This window comes from Ceratosolen solmsi, unplaced genomic scaffold, assembly GCF_000503995.2.
Source record: "Ceratosolen solmsi marchali unplaced genomic scaffold, CerSol_1.0 scaffold25, whole genome shotgun sequence".
Taxonomy (NCBI): Eukaryota; Metazoa; Arthropoda; class Insecta; order Hymenoptera; family Agaonidae; genus Ceratosolen; species Ceratosolen solmsi.
The window spans coordinates 1,381,164-1,399,718 of NW_011948444.1; the positions used below are offsets into that span (position 1 = coordinate 1,381,164).

At 30.2% G+C, this 18,555-nt stretch overlaps 1 protein-coding gene across 3 annotated transcripts; it reads left to right on the forward strand.

The window, feature by feature from the left end:
• The first annotated feature begins 2,848 nt into the window (after window positions 1-2,848).
• Window positions 2,849-17,723, forward strand: Dhit (regulator of G protein signaling double hit). 3 transcript variants are annotated; one of them, XM_011504347.1, is made up of 6 exons: window positions 2,849-2,965; window positions 5,921-6,213; window positions 8,808-8,816; window positions 13,311-13,698; window positions 15,879-16,170; window positions 17,589-17,723. In XM_011504347.1, the coding sequence occupies exons 1-5, from the start codon at window positions 2,957-2,959 to the stop codon at window positions 16,149-16,151; spliced, it is 972 nt and encodes a 323-aa protein (XP_011502649.1). In that variant the 5' UTR covers window positions 2,849-2,956; the 3' UTR covers window positions 16,152-16,170; window positions 17,589-17,723. The 3 variants fall into 3 exon arrangements, with proteins under 3 accessions (XP_011502649.1, XP_011502650.1, XP_011502651.1); XM_011504348.1 differs by lacking the exon at window positions 8,808-8,816 and having other exon boundaries at window positions 5,921-6,216; XM_011504349.1 differs by lacking the exon at window positions 8,808-8,816.
• Window positions 17,724-18,555: the final 832 nt, after the last annotated feature.

An 18,555-nucleotide genomic window follows, 5' to 3' on the forward strand; every position in this document is an offset into this window, starting at 1 on the left:
TCGCGCGTACAAATGTGTAGGCGCAAGGGAGAGAAAGAGCGAGAACGTGCAATGATCTGTGCGGCGTCGCGGTACTGTTTTTACTCTCTCTCTCTCTCTCTCTCTCGCCCATTCGCGTCGGCGTCGTTGTCGCCTAGTGCGACGGTGGCAGTGGTGGCCAGGCATCACCAGTGACCGCCATATTGAAAGTGGAGGAGCTCTCTTGGCGCTCGCAGAGCTACTCATCCCTTCTAAATTATCGCTTTTTCGGTCTCAGACGTCCTATGCGACGTTCAGCCGGAAATATTTATACAAGTGCAGAGAAACGAGTAGACATCACCCACACGATTGCGGCTTCGCGTAACATCGACACTCTGTCAAGCGCGCGCGAACTCTCGCTTTCCTCGAAAGCTCGAGTGCATTGTCACCGTCATTCTCGTAGTTATCCCGCTTCGTTGTTCCGATCATACTGCCTTTAAGGGCTCGCGCACCTTTTGTCCTTGATAAAGAGCGGTAGCCGTTAGGAAGCTGAGGGGAGTTGGCTTCATTGTTCAAGGTTGAAAAGCCTTCTCTTTTCGCGTAGTCCTGTGTTGTGATCGTCGCAGTGGCAAGTAGTACGAGTCCGAGTGCGACAGACCGAAGAGGAGCAGTAGGGAGAGTGCATGGATACGTAAACATAAGCAGTGGGATTGCGAATAGTCGTGCAAGAGGCAGGAACAGAGAAAAAGGCAGAGGAAACGAAATATAAAGATAAACAGAAACAGAAAGAAGAGGAGAGGAGAAAACGCGAGAATGAGGAAGACGACAAGGGTTGAAAGATGCGCTTAGCAAGGAGGAAGCTCGTCGCATCATCGCTGTATCAGCGATTCCTTGCGGACGAGGACGACCCTACTTTTAGTAAGAGATTCTTGGGGCACCCATAGCGGGGAGACATTGACCCGTACTCGCTCACTCGCTTGTACTTCCTCTCTCTCTCCCTCAACGGAGTAACATAAGAAGCAGTTTTTTTCTACGTGCATCGCCGAGGAACCAGCATTCCACGATAGCGTCAAAGAGAGATAGAAAAGCAGAGAGAGAGAGAGAGAGAGAGAGAGAGAAGGTGATCAAGGCCTGGAAGGAGGAAGGAAAGTAGGAGAGAGAGGGAGAGAAAGAGAGAGAGAAACAAAAGAGAAAAAGCCAAGGAAAGAAGAGAGAGAGAGAGAGAGAGAGAGAGGGAGGGAGAGAGGAAAACAGAAGAGAGGAGACGATCGAAAAGAGCTTTTGGTTATTTGGGAAGCAGAAACAGCAGAGGTAGACAAGAAAATCTCGCTCGGAGCTTCGAAGCTTCAACCGCTACGGCAACGAACGGTTTACTGCTCTCACAACTCGCCAATCAATAAACACGCGCGCCTGAAAGCTTCGTATTTGGCTCTGTTAGTGTATTATTCTGTTTAACGTCGCCCTTGTTGTTATCGTCGTCTTCGTCGGCGTCGTTGTCAGCGTCATCTTTACAACATCTGTTTTTCTCTCTCTCCCTTCCTCGTCCCACTCCATACACATTTATATTTACTCTCTCTCTCTCTCTCTCTCGCTCTCTATTTCTCTCTCTTTCTCTGTCCCCTTACAGACTTGCTTATAGCGGGGCCATTATCGAACTCTCCGCACGCTGCTGCGCACACCCTATTTTTATAATCTCCACTTTAATTCTCTTTCATCTACTCCTTTTTCTACCCTTATTTTTTATAACTAAAGAATCGAGGAATATAACCTTCTTCTCATCGTAGTTGTTAGCTAGCAACAATATTGTTGCTAGCAACAATACACGAGAGTCACGAAGATAAGCAAATCGAGAAATCAAGAAATATCTACCGTTTAATTTGTTTACATCGTTCACTTTCTTCCTTTTTGTATCCCTTTTTGTTTATTATTATACATCGTGTGTGTTTTATTTTTTCTATATAAACCTTAGAGAAAGAGAAAGAACGAGAGGGTAGAAGGGAGGGAGAGGGAGAGAGAGAGAGAGCGTGCTTGTGCGTGTGCGTGCATACGTGCGTGCGCGCCTGTGTGTAGTTGTGTGTGTGTGTGTGTGTGTGTGAGAGAGAGAGAGAGAGAGAGAGAGAGAGAGAGAAACAGAGCGTGAGATATAGAAATATTTTCTGTTCTCATTTGGCAAAGCATTGGGGGATGAAAGAGGCTGTAAGCTGCAAACAATATATATAAAAAAATAAATAAATATACACAGAGTTAATATAGAGGCAAAAGAAGTAATCCAAGAAGGAAATGAAGAAGCCGAAGGTGAATAGGGAAGAGATGAGATAAGACTATAAGTAAATAAATTGCTGATAATAAAGAAGATGAAGGCAATGTTTTTGATATGATAGAACAGCCACTAGCGTAGTGAGTAGACTATTCTATCGAGAAGTGTAAATGTGGTTATAATACTAGTCTATTAATGTCCGAGAGGTGTGATCTAATAAGAAAATATTAAAGATTTTAAATAAAGAAAGAAATATAGTGAAGTATAATAGAGATATTGAAGTATTCTTAGATGATACATAGTATGCACGACTTAGTTGAGTACCCGTGGCTTAACAGCAATGGTCTCGTGGGTGGATGACTTTAGTCGTGACAGGCTCAAATTGATAACTGGCCACTTTATAAATTAGGGGTGATAGCAAAAGAGCTGTGTGTGCATGTGCGCGTGAATGTACGTTTACACGTATATGAGTCAAACAGATAGAGAGAAAGAGAGACAGCAAGAAGAGAACTAGATAGAGGGAGGAATAGATAGATAGATAGATAAATAGATAGATAGGTAGATATATAGATAGGTAGATAGATAGATTGATAAATAGAGAGAGAGAGAGAGAGAGAGAGAGAGAGAGAGAGAGCGCAAGCACTCTAGAAGGCTCGAAAAGCAGTAGAATAGCACGACAAGGTGCGCTATATATTTGAACAAGAAGGAAGCGAGCTGGCCTCGCTATCAAGCGCATGGAACATGATAGAGGTGAGACATCAATTGCCTATGTGACTGATATAAAGAATGGATAGAGAAAGAGAGAGAGAATGATAGAAGGGGTAGATTTGAAAGAGAAAAAATACAGACAAGCAATAATTCCATTGGTTTCTGTTTCTAGTCTTGCAAATGAAAGTCTGAATTTTTCTTGAAAACTCGGTCTCACTCTCTATCGATACTTTATTGGTAATATTTAGTTTGTAAAGAGACAATACTAATACAAACTTATATAATCAATTAATGATTTATAAATACTGATTGATTTTTTAATATTATTTTGCTTTATATTTTTTTCCTAAAAATGTAATTTCTTTGCATTATTAATATTCCATTCTTACAGACTGAAACATCATGAATAAAAATTTCAATTCATTTTTATTCTATATCGATTTTATTACAAAAAAATTCTGTAAAATTCAATTTAATAATACATAATAGAATACATTTTTGTTTATTTAGTAAGAATATTACTCTATTACTCTATTACTTAGGATACTTTATTTTCAAGCAAAACAATAATTTGTAAAAAATTATAATTATTTACAAAAAATCACAAGAATTTTACATGTACTCTTACAATTACATTTAGATTCAAGTAAATAAAAAAAGTATATATATGTGCATCTTATTATTAAAAATGAAAATATGCGTTCTAATAAATTATTGATTATCATAAATTATATACACATTTAATCTTAGTGATTCTTCAATTAGCGAATAAAAATTTCATTAATATGAGATTTCATAAATATTATATACTGATAATTGTGTTCCGATACTTATAGATGTTTCATAATTAAATTTTATTTCAAAATTTTGCTTTTAATTAAATTTAAAATTTTAAAGTTTCTTTATTCATGCGATTAAAAGAAAATCATTAATATTAGAGACGAATATCAGTAATAATAGTAAATTTCAATAAAATATTGGTATTAAAAAATTATTTTTGAAATTGTAAAATAAAAATCAATTAATGATACAAATGTATTAAAGTCTCAAATTATATTAATAATAACAAGTTAATTGCTTAACTGAAACTTATATATGTCGCGTAGATACGATGTGCTTTTTTACCAAAATATTTTACATGTAATATTTCAAATACATCTTTAATATTTATTTGAAGTATCTTATATCTATTTTATAAATAAAGTTATATATTATATATTATAAAGTTTTAGGTTAAAGGATTGGATTTTTGCAATATGAATAATAATATTAATTATCTAAGCTTTATTTCATTTTTTTTTGCTTTAATATATACTTTAATATTTTATATATGGTGTATAAATAATATATATTTTTAAGTTTACTAATCTTATTAGAAATTGCGTTTAGTATTTCAACTTTAAAACAAAAAAGTAGCATTTTATAAATATTATTATTTATTAATTTAGAACTGAAATAGTAAAAAAGAATAAATTAATATGATCATGAATTTATAACTTTATTATTATTTATTGAATTATATTTATTTAAAAATTATTATTATTATATTTAATGAAAAATTATTATTATTCATTAGTTCTCATTTATAAATTAAAATTGCATTGTAAATAGTTTTCATATATTTTTTATGATAAACCTCAGTCTACATGTAATATCTATATATTTTTGAAAAATAGTAATTATTTCAACAATAAAACATAAATTTCAGAGTTTCATAATTTTAAATAAGTATGAGAAAAATTCTCACTTTTAATGCTTACTTTAATACATAATATTCAATGATTGTCTAATATATAATTTAAAATGTACAGTGTTATTCACACAATCTGTATTATTCTTACTGCAGTAACTTTTTTAATAATGTATTTGAATACAATAGTTAAGTCTTGATTTATATAAAAGTATAAATAAACAGGATTAATTTATATGAAACTATATGGTTAAATCTGTGAATAGTAAGCTCTTATAGTATGGGCTTGATAAATATTAAATACATCACTTGAGAAGTATGATGCATATAATCTATATGGATTCAATTTTTTATACATAACATTATGATGTCTTAATTGAAAAATTTTTTTTTATTTTATTTTAGCAATTTAATGATTTTATATAATTTTCATTACTAATTTACTAACAATTTCCAGAATTGTTAATTAAAAATTAATTGAAAGTATAAAATAATATAAGATATTTTTTTTGTACTCATCCATCCAAGAGCTAATTCATCCATCAATTAACTTAAAAAAATATGAACATTTTTTCCAAATGAAATACCTTTGCATCAAATAGCAATATAAATAAATACTTTTTGTGCTTCGAAACGACATTTTTAGGCTTTATTAAGCTACAATCAATACACATGTATAAGTGAATGTATTTGTACTTTGTATTTGAAGTAATAAACATTCCAAAATCTAAAGATTATTACATCTAAAGATTTTATTACATGCATATAATCAGTATATGAAAATTTGTTTATTTAAAATAATTAATATTTCAAAATAGATGTAGCGACTATGAGTCAGATGTCTTTAATTAATAAAATATCAGTACTGCAATATTTACATAAAAGGGAACGGCAAGTTGAATAACAAATTTCCTCCAAAAAGAGAAATCGATCACTTTAATTAAACAATTCATTTATTTTGAATAATACATTCATTATATTAAGTAAAATCGAAGTAATCATAAGAGAATAAGAACATGCATTCCTTCAAGGTGATATCTACATAGTAATAGACAAAATATTGTCATTGTATTGTTATCCAATTTTTATGAATTTTATACAGCATTATGAACTTCTCGATCTTAAATAAGATCAATAATAATGAAATAATTTATGTCATTTCATTGTCTTGACATGCATTATTAATTTAATTGTGGTTTTTTCAAGAGTGTCATTAGTGTCAAGTTAGAAATAAATATTTGGTTAATGTATTTAGTTTTGAATAGTGATGGTTGAAACTGATATGTGTATTGCGCGTTTTTGCAAAGATGTCGAGCGGAATCGGTGCCACAGCCATGGGAATAGGCGTTAGTCACGGAAGCGCGGGTAGTGGCGGTGGAGGCGGGGGTGTCAGTGACTCGTCCGGTGGCGGATGTCGGCTACGGGCCCAAAGCCAGAGTCAGGCCTCCACGGGATCCTCAAACCAGCAGCGGGGCAGTAATAATTCTGGTCAACCCCAAGGGCAACAACAGCAGGTCCAACAGCAGCAACGACACGGAGTCATGGGCAGATCCAAGAAGGACAACTGCTGTTTATGTTGGTGCTGCTGCTGCAGTTGCTCGTGGTATTGTCCCTCCTGTACACATCTACTTCTTACACTCTATACATTAGAATACAAATATAATAATACAAAGCTCACTCGATTATTATAATTTTATCTCCGATACGACGGATAAACTTATACAAAGTTGCAAAATATTCTTTTTCAATGCTTTTAAAAACTATTTTTTCAACTTGTACATACTTACAATTTCAACAAACTAAACAATTTAAACAACAATTGTGTATGCTAGATTTTCTTATTTTCAAAGTTTACTCATACAACAGTCAAATGTAGTGTATAATGTTTTCAACAAAAAATTGTTGTTTTTTAAAGCGTTATTCATTGTAATATTGTCATCTTAAATACAAAAGACTATTCAAGCAATAAATGATTGGTTTGACTTGAAAATATCTTAGAAAATTTTAACCACTTTATTTATTGTATTGTCGATTTTATCTTTCATTCGTTCTATTCACTATTAGACATAATGCATACGCACGTATGCGCACGCACACATATATACACGCTCATACTAAAGTAACTATGAAATTTTTAAATCGTTAAAATTTAAATAAAAATGCAATTGTTAGGATAACGCTCAAGTTTATAAAGCTATATTATATAAATATATGAGACATATATGAATTTATTAGTAAAGTTATAAGATTTAAGTATTTTCAAAAATGGATCTTGGCAAATTGCAATTTCACCACCAATTCATGAACTTCACTGTGAATGAATAAAATTTTATAATAATTTTTTGCAAATATGTAAAAATGTGTTGTTAAATTTCTTTCATTAAAATATGTAGTAATTTTTTATGTAAATTTTTATTTAATCTTACTATATATTTTTCACTTATATTATTTACAAGTTTGTTCAAAAAATAATTTAATTAGAATTGTAAATAAAATTAATTGTAATAGAAAAATAATAACAATTACTATAGAACTATAGAATTTTACTATTGAATCTATTTAAGACATTTTTTTAATAATTTTTTTCAAGTGAATAATTAGTTATTTCCAATGTAAGTGATAAGGAAATTTGTTTGTTTCTATAAATCATCATTAAAATCTATACGGCTAATTGAAATCATCTCTGAATTTCTATATAAATTTTAATAAATCGAATTACTTATTACATTATTTATATAAATATATGTATATTTTCTACGCATTTAAATACTTTTATGGGCATTAACCGATATAAACTTATGGTTGAAACATACTTAGAACTGTAACAATATATCGCTTAAATTACCATAAAATGAAAGCATTACACATTGGCAATGTACGAAAAAGAAATCGATACTCTTACTTTTTTCTTTTTATTCCAAATAAATTATGATAAGTTCATGTTAAAATTAGGAAACCGACTTTTCGATAGTATATTGTAACATGAACAAGGCTATAAATAAAAATGTTACTGTTTAATAAAATCTGTGTTTATGTGTATAGATGTATAGTGCGTTTGCGTGTATTTGCACTTTGATTTTCTTCATGAAATTAATTTCACTCGTTTTCTATTATTATACCACGTAATGAAGTTAAAATTGATACGAATATTTTTTATAATAAAAAAATTTATATATGCATTTCACACGAATATATAATAGAATTTTAGCTCATAATTTCAAATTATATAATACTTTATGGTTATGTTAAAAATAATTACACTATTTTGTATTACATTGTTCACTAAACTATTTATTTCTTATTTAATAATTTATTTCTTCGGAAAGTTCTAGAAATATTTAATATAAAATATTGAATATGATTTATAGCTGAAATGAGGAATCAAAGCAAGCTAAGAAATTTGAATTAATTGCTGTTAAGAAAAAGATCTTTAATACAAGGAATAGTGTATTGCTTATATTAGTATTAAAAACTAGTATTAGATCATTTTTGTTTATCAAAAAACTATCCTACCCTAATGTATCCTAACACTATTATATGACCAAAAGCTAGTAAAAATGTTGAACCATTATCAGACGACTTTAATGAATTTGTTTTGTAAATTAGTACACTTGGTTTAATCAAAAATATAGTCAAATTATTTTCCTTCGATGACATTCAACTGGGCATAAAAGAAAACGTGTCTATCTCTTTGTTCTTCTTGTGCAGCTATTTTTTGGAATGACGCTTTTCGATATTAAAGTCGATTGTTTAGCGTCGTTTGCTAGTTTAACAAGACATCTATGACCCATTTACTGTCTGAAGTGTCTTTTTGTATTCTGTATACATACATATTCCGTTCTTCTCCCTTGCGCACCCCTATATGCAATATCACTCTCAATTATATTATATAAATATATGAATAAACTCAATCTCTTACAAAAATATACATAATTACACAATGCATGACTGAGAAATCGACGTAGCACATACAAAATGCATACGAAACTTGTGTTTTTACACCCTTCCCTCACGCACATTAGATATACGTGGGATGCATGTAAACGTGTGCGTGCGTGCGTGCGTGCGTGCGTATGCGCGTTTGTGTGGGTGGCTGTGCCCTTTTATTAATATATAGATTTATCTTTGTAGATATATACATACACATTTATATATTTATATAATGTTTTTTTCTATGTTTCATGCTGCAAGCAGGAATAAATGGTGAGCAGTTTTGTTGCCCTTTTTCATTTTACATGTATATGTGTAGACATTCGCACCCATTTATTTTATGTTACATTTTACATGTTGTTAATGATGCGAGAGTATGCTTTATTATGTGTGTGTGTGTGCGTGCGTGCGTGCGCGCGTGTGTGTACCGATTCTTATGCGCGTGCGCGAAAATCTGGGCCGACTGTATATAAAATACAGAGTGTAAGCAAGGCAAAGCCGCGTAGACCTGTGCAATATTCAAACCGTCTGCTAATAAGTTACTGTCGTTGTGACTGTTCAATATTATATACTTTTTTAAATCTAGGGCAGAAAAAAAAGAAGACGCTGTGAATCTCTGTTTTTTTTTATATTTTTTTTTTTAACTGTGAGCGACAGACACATGTTCACATTATTTTACATACGTGTGTGTGTACTGTATGATAATAACATGATAAATTGAAGCGGTTGCGACCTTACGAGGATTCATTATGGTCAAAATACTTTTTCTTTATTGATCTGTAAATTGTGAGTATCGGTAGCGATGTTTTTATTATTTTTATGCGTTATGAACTAATGAGCGTTTCGTTGGAGAAATTCGTACTTCGTGATGGAGTTTTGGAAAAAGTTGATTGTCAAGTAAGAATACAAGAGACCTGAATCATCTATTTCTTAGCCTCTCTTAGTGTTAAATTTAATTTATATTATTAGTTTTGTTTATGTTTATTGATTTCTCTTTGCTAGTAAGTCTGTTGGTTAAAGCACAAATATTATAATTAAAAACGATCACTTCAAAAGTTATTGTAGTTCATGAAAATTTTAATAAGATTGTTTTATTTAAGCAGATTATAAAAATACGTGCTGAAGATTCCAACTTTATTATAAAATAATTTATATTACTCACGATTAATATTATAATAAAACAATAATATAATTTTGCTTTAAAAAAAAAATTGATATTAAAGATATATGTGAGTTAATTTAAAAAAATTATGTTAAAGAAATGAAATGATTATGAAAACGAGTAAGAAATTTTACTATATTCTAAATATTGTATAATATTATATAATATTGTATAATATTATATAATATTATAAAAATACAACAAGAATTAAAAAATAGTAATTTACAATTTTTCTTTGATTTATAAAATGCTAATAAAAATAGCCAATAAAACGAAGAAAGTATTAAATAGACTAACGTACTTGTAGCCTTCATTATAAGACTAAGGAATGGTAAAGACATACTATTATATGTTCTATAACTCCTCTTTCAAAAATTCAATTTTCATTTCATTTTACATCTAAAGTATTGAAAAATGTACTGTGAATATGAATGTTCCGATAAGCTAACGACATTTATCGAAATAAGAAAAATAAATAGCACAGATAAGCAGATAGAAAAAGCTATAATACAAAGTATTTTATGATATAAAATGTATCTGATGAATGCTGGAAAAACAAACGGATTTTTCAAGAACATCGGGCTCGACTTGTCTGGTCACTCGTGCCATGCCATACTCGCAATGTGAGACTTAACACGTGCTTGTGCGCCTTGACGTCTCTTTAGGTCTTAAACTTTAGCAGCAGCCACTAGAACAGGAAATATAACATGTGTAACCTTCCATGCACATACACACGCATGTGCACGAGCGCGCCCGAAAATACGCATATAAAACAATCGTGTTTATGTGTTGAATTCCTCTCTCTTTTTTCAAACCTATGGACTAAGGCCGCTTCATTCATGCCTCTTTTTCCTTACTCTCATTTCTTTCTCTCTCTCTCTCTCTCTCTCTCACTCACTCGTTTGCACATACACAAGCACATTCACTTGATCTCACACTTATCTAAATGTCTGACCCCTACCAAATCTTCCGCGACTCGACTCATTCGTTGCCTTCCCTATGAAACTAAGAAGCGTCGCTCAGCAGTCGAGTTTAAAACTCTGATTAGTGCGTTTGGATCAGTACCGAGGGACTTTGCCCCCACCTCCTCACGCCCCTCGCGAAACGATATCACAAACACGTGCTCAATTGAACAACAAATCCAAGTTCTACTCAGATAGCTGCTGTAACGTCGAGTCAGTGAAATTTTTTCAGTCCATTCTCTTGTTTTGCTTAAACTAAAAGTGTAAGATGTATGTTCGCGCGTGACAATTCGACAATACCGAGGTATGTGCAACATAACTTTACAAAGTAAGCACTTTGTACTAGTAACTTTCCTACTTTCCTACTGTCTTTTACAATACTGTAGCTGTATTTCTCGTATTTAGCTTATCTGTTAGACTACTTCAGCTCTAGTTAAATTGCCTTAATAATTGTAAAGTACATATTAAGCATTCTGAGTCATAATATGACATTGGTATGCTGAACGCGATAAAGAGTCATATTTCAGTCTCACCGTAATCACTAGCTTTATGATTTTTATCTTCATTCATTATTGTTATCATCATTTTACCTATTCTTATCATTAGTATTATCAAATTCAATGATCAATATTGTCATTATGCTTATCATTCTATTATTATAGTTGTTGTTGTTGTTGCTATTGTTATTGTTGTTGTTAAAATTGTTATTGGATTCGTTTTTGTTAAAAAATGCTATTATTACAATTAATATGAATTATTAAAACTGAATAATATAAAAAATAATATAAATCATAATGTATAAAATAATATATATATCTTCAATATTTTTGATAATTAAAAGTCTCATGTTTTTCAGAAAGTGTAGTATATTATAAGCATTTAAATATAGCTAAAACAATGTGTAGATATTAAAGAAAATGCAATTTATCGGATAAAAGCTTTTATCTTATTTATGGATAGTGTAAAAATGTCTTTATTAACGCTTAATTTAATAATTTTTGTATGTAATTTTTAAGTAACAAGTCTAAATAATTTTAACTATTTGTCAATGCAAAAAAAGATAATTTATATTTCAAACTTCATTTGACTATATTTCATAATAAAATAAGATAAATAACAGTAATATATTTGTTACTTAATCAACTATTTATAAAAGCATTACCAAGAGTTTGGTCGATTCATTTTTCATTTATTGAAACATATAGTTAAAAAAGTCTTTTAATTAAAAAAATATATTATATTTTCCCAGAATAATATATATTATTATTATTTAATAAAAAGTACTTACGTTACCGGCCAATGTTAGTAAACGTAAAGGTGATTAGTTGACGTTAAAATACAAACATTAGATTATAATTTTCTTGCTCTTTCCTGATTTAATTTAATAAAAATTGCACAGATTTGGTAAATATGATTTATTAATGCTGTATATATACATAAAACGGTAAATATTTTAATTCGGTTAACTTGTAAAATCTATAAAAAATAACAATGTATTAACTTAAAATTAAAATGATGTAAAATTTTTAAAATTTTATGTAAATATTTCAAATAACAATACATAACTTTTGCATATTCTTTATTTTTACAAACATTATTTACGTGGATATATCATGATAAATTCATTAATTAGGAATATATTCTATATGTGAAATTTAGAAAAATTACGTGAAAAATTATGTCCGTTAACATATTTTTAAATCGAATGAAGATTTTTAATAATAGGAATAGGATATTTAGATGATATTTGGAAAAATACAATACATTTTCTCAGATCTAATGAATATTAATATTCAATTTATGTAATAAATCAAGCATGAAAATGTTTATTTTCATATAAAATGCATCATTAACATTCTAATAATTTTGATGTTTGTATTGAAGATAAACAATAAACAATAAATTTGTTAATATAAAAATGCTTAACATTTTGTTAAGATATTTCTGCTTTCTCCGAAAGGTCTATTACCTAATCGTTAATTATCGTTAAATTTTATTCAAATGAATTCTGTTATAATTGTTTCAACATTAAGATGATCACATTTAATAATTATAAAAATAAAACTACTTGTCAAATGAAACTTAATATGACGAGGTACTTAATGTATGTAAGAATGGAAGACGTTTAATACAACTTTATTTAAAATCCCTTCAAATATCGATAACGAATATTATTTAATCCTCTTATATGAATCAACATAATTTTTCATATAATTTCATAATATAATTTCCTGATTTAGTCCAAAGGTTAATAAATTGAAATACCTGTTTTTCTATGTATCAATAATATGCATGAACAAGAACAATTGAATACTTAAATAATAAAGTTACTTAAATATAAATATTAACTATCTACCAATTATCAATCTTTTGTTAATTATCTTTTTTAAGTTAGTTAAACATTATTGGAAATCCATAAGTAATTATTATTATTTGATATCGGAGCTACCCAAGACAATATCCAAATTCAATGCGAAATAATAATAATTTGGAAAAGGAGCCTTAGGAAAAATATGTGTTCATATAGATGCGTAAAAATGCGAAAATATAAAAATATTCATATAAAAATGAAGTTGAATTTTTCAATTGTTGGACAGACTGCGAGTTCTGTAAGTTAATAAAATAACTTGGGTGTGGATTTAGTTTAGCGGCTGTCGGCACTGGCGGTTCTGGCGGTGCGGCGTCAATGCGTCCTGGTGCTGGAGGTGGCCTCGGAGCCGGTGATCACGGGAGCTCTGCTGGCCTCGTCGGCGAGCTCGCAACCGCTGGCGCGGGGAATGGCTTCGATGGCGATATCGGCGACATCGGCATGGAAGAGATTCGCTCCTGGAGTTCTTCCTTCGACCGTCTGATGCGCAACCCCGTTGGCAGGAAGCTTTTCAGAGAATTTCTAGTGAGCGAGTACAGCGATGAGAACATCGCCTTTTGGTTGGCTTGCGAGCAACTCAAGCGCGAGAGTAATCCGGAGAAAATCGAAGAAAAGGCGCGGTTCATCTACGAGGATTACATATCGATTATTTCGCCTAAGGAAGTGAGTTTCTCTTATCCACGTCTCTTCTCATATCGTGCAATTTTGAAAAATTATTCTCGAATATTCACACCCTTACGTTATTATACTTCTTGGTAAAACAAGAGGATCCTCGAATTTAATTAAATAAAAAGCTTTTTTAATTAAAATTTTTTCAAGTTGCGCAGTTATTCAATATGTTGAACGGTTGATTTTATACATTTTATAGATTTCATAAAATCATAACAAACAATCCTTATAATCATAATAAGCAAAAAATCGTTAATAATTGGAAGAATATTATTATTTGTATTTAGGTCTAAAAATTAGAAATACAGTATGTGTAGTATAAATAAAACTTATCATGGAAGAAAAATTTTATAAACTGGCTGTAGTATTATTTTTAGTATTATTTTTATGTAATAGAATCAGTGAAAATACTATTATATTAATGAAATGTAATTAATAATGTTTTGATAATCAAAATATTATAAATATTCATAGTTTATTGTAATGTATAATATCGCCATCAAAATAAAAAATTTATATATTAAATATTTCAAATTTGTGCGATGAAACTAAGGTTGTCATTGTATTAAATTTGATTTCAATAAGCAACAATAAATACAGTCAATATTTACGAGGCATAATTTGAAAGAAGATTATAATTCGATTGAAATTCAAAGTTCGGTTTTTGACGCATACGTGTATTCGTATAAGTTGTTGGGTGCGTGATTCGGCAAGTCAATAGAATTTATTATTTAAGATAAGAAATTAAGATTGGATGTAGCGAGAAATTGACTCCCGATAACTGCAGCGCAATAGGTCAGGAGGTATCTCGGTTTGCCAGTTTGTAGGCGCACATTTATTTTCCCTCTCCGTCAGTCTCTTTCTTGGCTTGTGACGAAGGGTGTTGAGCGATAGATCGAAGCTTTCTAAATATAAACCCTGTCTTCCATCATTTTGCACATTCGAACACTCCCTCTCTTCGGCCCCCTTATACGCTCGTTCGGTCACGCGCGTGCTCTCTCTCTCTCTCTTTTTCTCTAGTTCTTGGGACAGTGAGATTTTATGCATGACGCCTCCGATAAAAACTGACACGATCAGCTTACTACTTCATTCTACCACTTATGACTGTTAGAACTTTTAGTGACGTATCGATATATCGAGAGCATTGTACACTTTCATTACGATATTATTAGATAATATACAAGAGATTATTGATTAAAATCAATTTATATTCATTTTAAGGTCGATAAAGAAATTTTAGAAAACATTTGCAGGTGATTACTGTTACGTTCAGTCCAAGTACTGCTTAAAGCTAAGTTTATCAGCTCGGTTGATAAAAACAAAAAGAAAAATAAAAAGAAAAATAATAAATAAATAAGACACAAAATAATAATAAAAAATTAAAATGCACGTGCCATTACCCATTTTAAATTTAATACTCATACGTTAGTTGAATCAGTCATTAAAAAGAAAAAAAAAGGACTAATAAAGCAAATCGTTAAACAAGGATTTTTATATGAATATTATAATCAATCCGTACATCATTCTTTTCACACAATACTTTACATAATATAAAAACTATAAGTTGATCGAATATAAAATTAAAACATTGCTGAATTATAAATATCGATTAAAAATGTAGTTCAACTTGTCAACAATAAGAATTCTTATGCTTATAATTAAATTACATTTTCAATTACACAACACTGATCATTATAAATTTCTAAAAAATTTTGTAATAAAATATTCTATCGAAATTATATTTCAGCAATGATACTACCAGACACGAGACCTTTTAATTACACGGTGATGGATTATTGTAAATTTGTAACGAAATATGAAACTTCTATCTCATAGAGGCTGCTGATATATTTTTCTTTATATTATTTAATCTTGACAAAAAGTATTTACTTACGATACGCTTTATACTTATTGCAGTAGATACGGATAAAAATAACCCAAAAAAGATATATATATATATATATATATATAATAAAATCCTTGTTTATTTACTTAAAAAGTATTTCTTTAAATTATAATAATACCTTTTGGACAAGTGTACTTTGCAATAGTAACGAGTATAGTTTAGTAATAACGAGCCCCTCCCTTTTAAATTATCGAGAACGAACTTTGGTACAAGCAAAAGTACCAAGGCACCACTTCGACTTGATTGGTTGATCGACGTTAATTTACAGGTGAGTCTGGACTCGCGAGTGCGTGAAATCGTCAATCGCAACATGACTCGACCCACGCCTCACACCTTCGACGAGGCCCAACTGCAGATCTACACTCTCATGCACCGCGACTCGTACCCGCGTTTCGTTAATAGTGAGCTCTACCAGCGGGTAGCGCGAATCAACAGTGGTCCGCCCAGTCCCTGCATCGAACCCGGGGATGGGACCAGCGTCACTGCCGTCAGCGCCACCTCATCCTCACAGCCCCGCAAGCCGAAGAAGTCCATCACGTAATGGGTTACGAACGTAATTGGTACGAATATGAGTCTACATTCCCGTACGGGACGAGTGATGAACTTGAGAGAGTGAATAATAACGATCAAAAGATAAAAAGGGCGTTCATCTTCTTCGTGTATAAATACGTGCGAGTGCAAGCGCGAATGCACGTGAAAGAGTAATATTGTTTTCAACAAAAAAAAAGGAAAAAAAAGGAAAGCCCCATGACGAACTCCAAGCTCGCCGGATAACTGTGAAAATTATTTCATCTTAAGCCTAATGCACACGTAGGTTAAAGAAAGAGAAAGTAGGACGCGTTCCTTTCATTACCTATGCACCTGCATAAATTAAAACTACGATACTAAAGAAATTAAAAGTAATTGGTCTTCCAAAGAGAAGCCATCAATACCAGAGATTATGGAGAAAATTGTGACCACTTGCACGAATACGTACATATGTATACTTCTTAAGAGGCTATGCAACAGATAGAAAAAAAATAATGGAACTGTCCTAAAGTCTCGATTCACTCTATCGAAGTTTTCCAATTGTAACAAATAGTCAACTACACGATGAATCGCTGATTTACGCACGTATGCTGCTAAAAAAAAACTTTAACATAGTTACGATTCTTTTATTCTTCTTCTTTTTTTTGTATTGGATTTTTTTTTCACTTTTTCACTTGCATTCTATTTTGTCCTAGGCAGACCTTTTCCTATTATATGATTATCCGTTATACTGTCGACATAAAATAGTTAAATTGCGCAGTAAATAGAAATGAGGAGAATAATTATTACTTAAGATTCGAATGTTGAAAGATGTTAATTTATTAATTTTAATGCACAATTCTAATTTCATATAAATTTTAATTTAATATCGATTTATTTCATCTTATCTTACGAATATAACGACATTTTTCTTTCTAATAATCTTTATCTTAATCTTTTCTCTTTACCTATCTAAATTTGAAAAAAACTCGATGATACTTTATATTTTTTTATTTAGCTTTATATTTTATTTATTTCATAAGTATATGGAAGTCTATTTTTACATTGAGCAATTAAAGATTCATTCGTAATTAAATATATATATATATATATATATATATATATATATATATATATATATATATATGTATGTATGTATGTATGTATGTATGTACGTATGTATATAATATATACTTGTATGTATGCATATATTTGGTAAAAAAATCATAGAAGCCGAATACACTTATAACAACTACATTGTCATATATACTTATTAATATAAATTGTTAAATTTGGTAATTACCCGTGGTATAGTTTTTTCTACTTTTATACTTATAATTTGGATTGTATTGTATTATAAAAAGATAGAAAGTGAAAGGTTGAATCCAATTCGATAGCGAAAGTGTTTTTAAAAGATACATAGTACTTTAAAGGTAGCTGTAAATTATATTTTATTCATTTCTTTTTTTAGTTGGATATATCTTCAGCGGCATATATTCTGATGTCAGACAAATTGACACGGGCATATACATGTCAAGAAATACCAAAATGCAAAAAACAATAAAAAGTGTAAAAAATCATATGACATATATGTATTATATTTATTGCGAAAGAGACTTTAGAAAAAGAATTTTAAATTGACAAATATAAGGCGGAATAAAAGATTTAAAGGAAATCACATTTTTAATAAGAGTTTCCGTAAGGTAGACAAGGAGGAAGAGAGAAGAGGAAGATTGAAGGGTGATTTTATAGTGTTATCGCTCTTCTATCATTCTACCTTTTTAATAAACGCATCTAATTATATCAATTACCCGATAAGAGGCATAGAGAAATTTTTATTTAAAAATTCATGACTTTAAATACATGTGAAAGTACAATTATGTACGTATTTTATATTTTCAATTACAATTTAAAAGAGCTCATTATATTGAAACCGAATGAATAATATTCAAATAAAAATTTAGATAAATTACGTGTTTTTCATAATATTTTAATAAAATATTCATCGATAAAATTGCCAAAAAAATTTTATTAATGACGAAACTGAAATATTATCTATTGGTGTCTTATGACATTCCAGACAAACCTCAAATTTAATGTTCATGTAAACTTTAAATGAAATAAAGTGATGATCCATCGTTTTATATGAAAACACGATGGTTTCCATTTGTAGTCAAACACTTCTACTTATGAGGCTAAATAATTTAGATCGAGTAAAATTATAAATAATTTATAATGAAAATTAAACACGACTTTAAGTATGAAATTATTTTTCACCAACGATAATCAATTTGCTTATTTTTTTAAAACAGTTTCCTATAATTGTTGAGTGTTTAAAATCTTGAATGCAAACACATGAGTCATCCGATATGAGGGTATCTTATATATTCTTTACATATTTACACATGTTTGTATTACATAAAGATATAAAAAAAAAA

Excerpts from the sequence above, each read along its gene's own strand:
- Dhit (XM_011504347.1), top strand. Across the intron at positions 13,699-15,878 it reads CGATTATTTCGCCTAAGGAA|GTGAGTCTGGACTCGCGAGT; the intron begins GTGAGTTTCTCT and ends GTTAATTTACAG.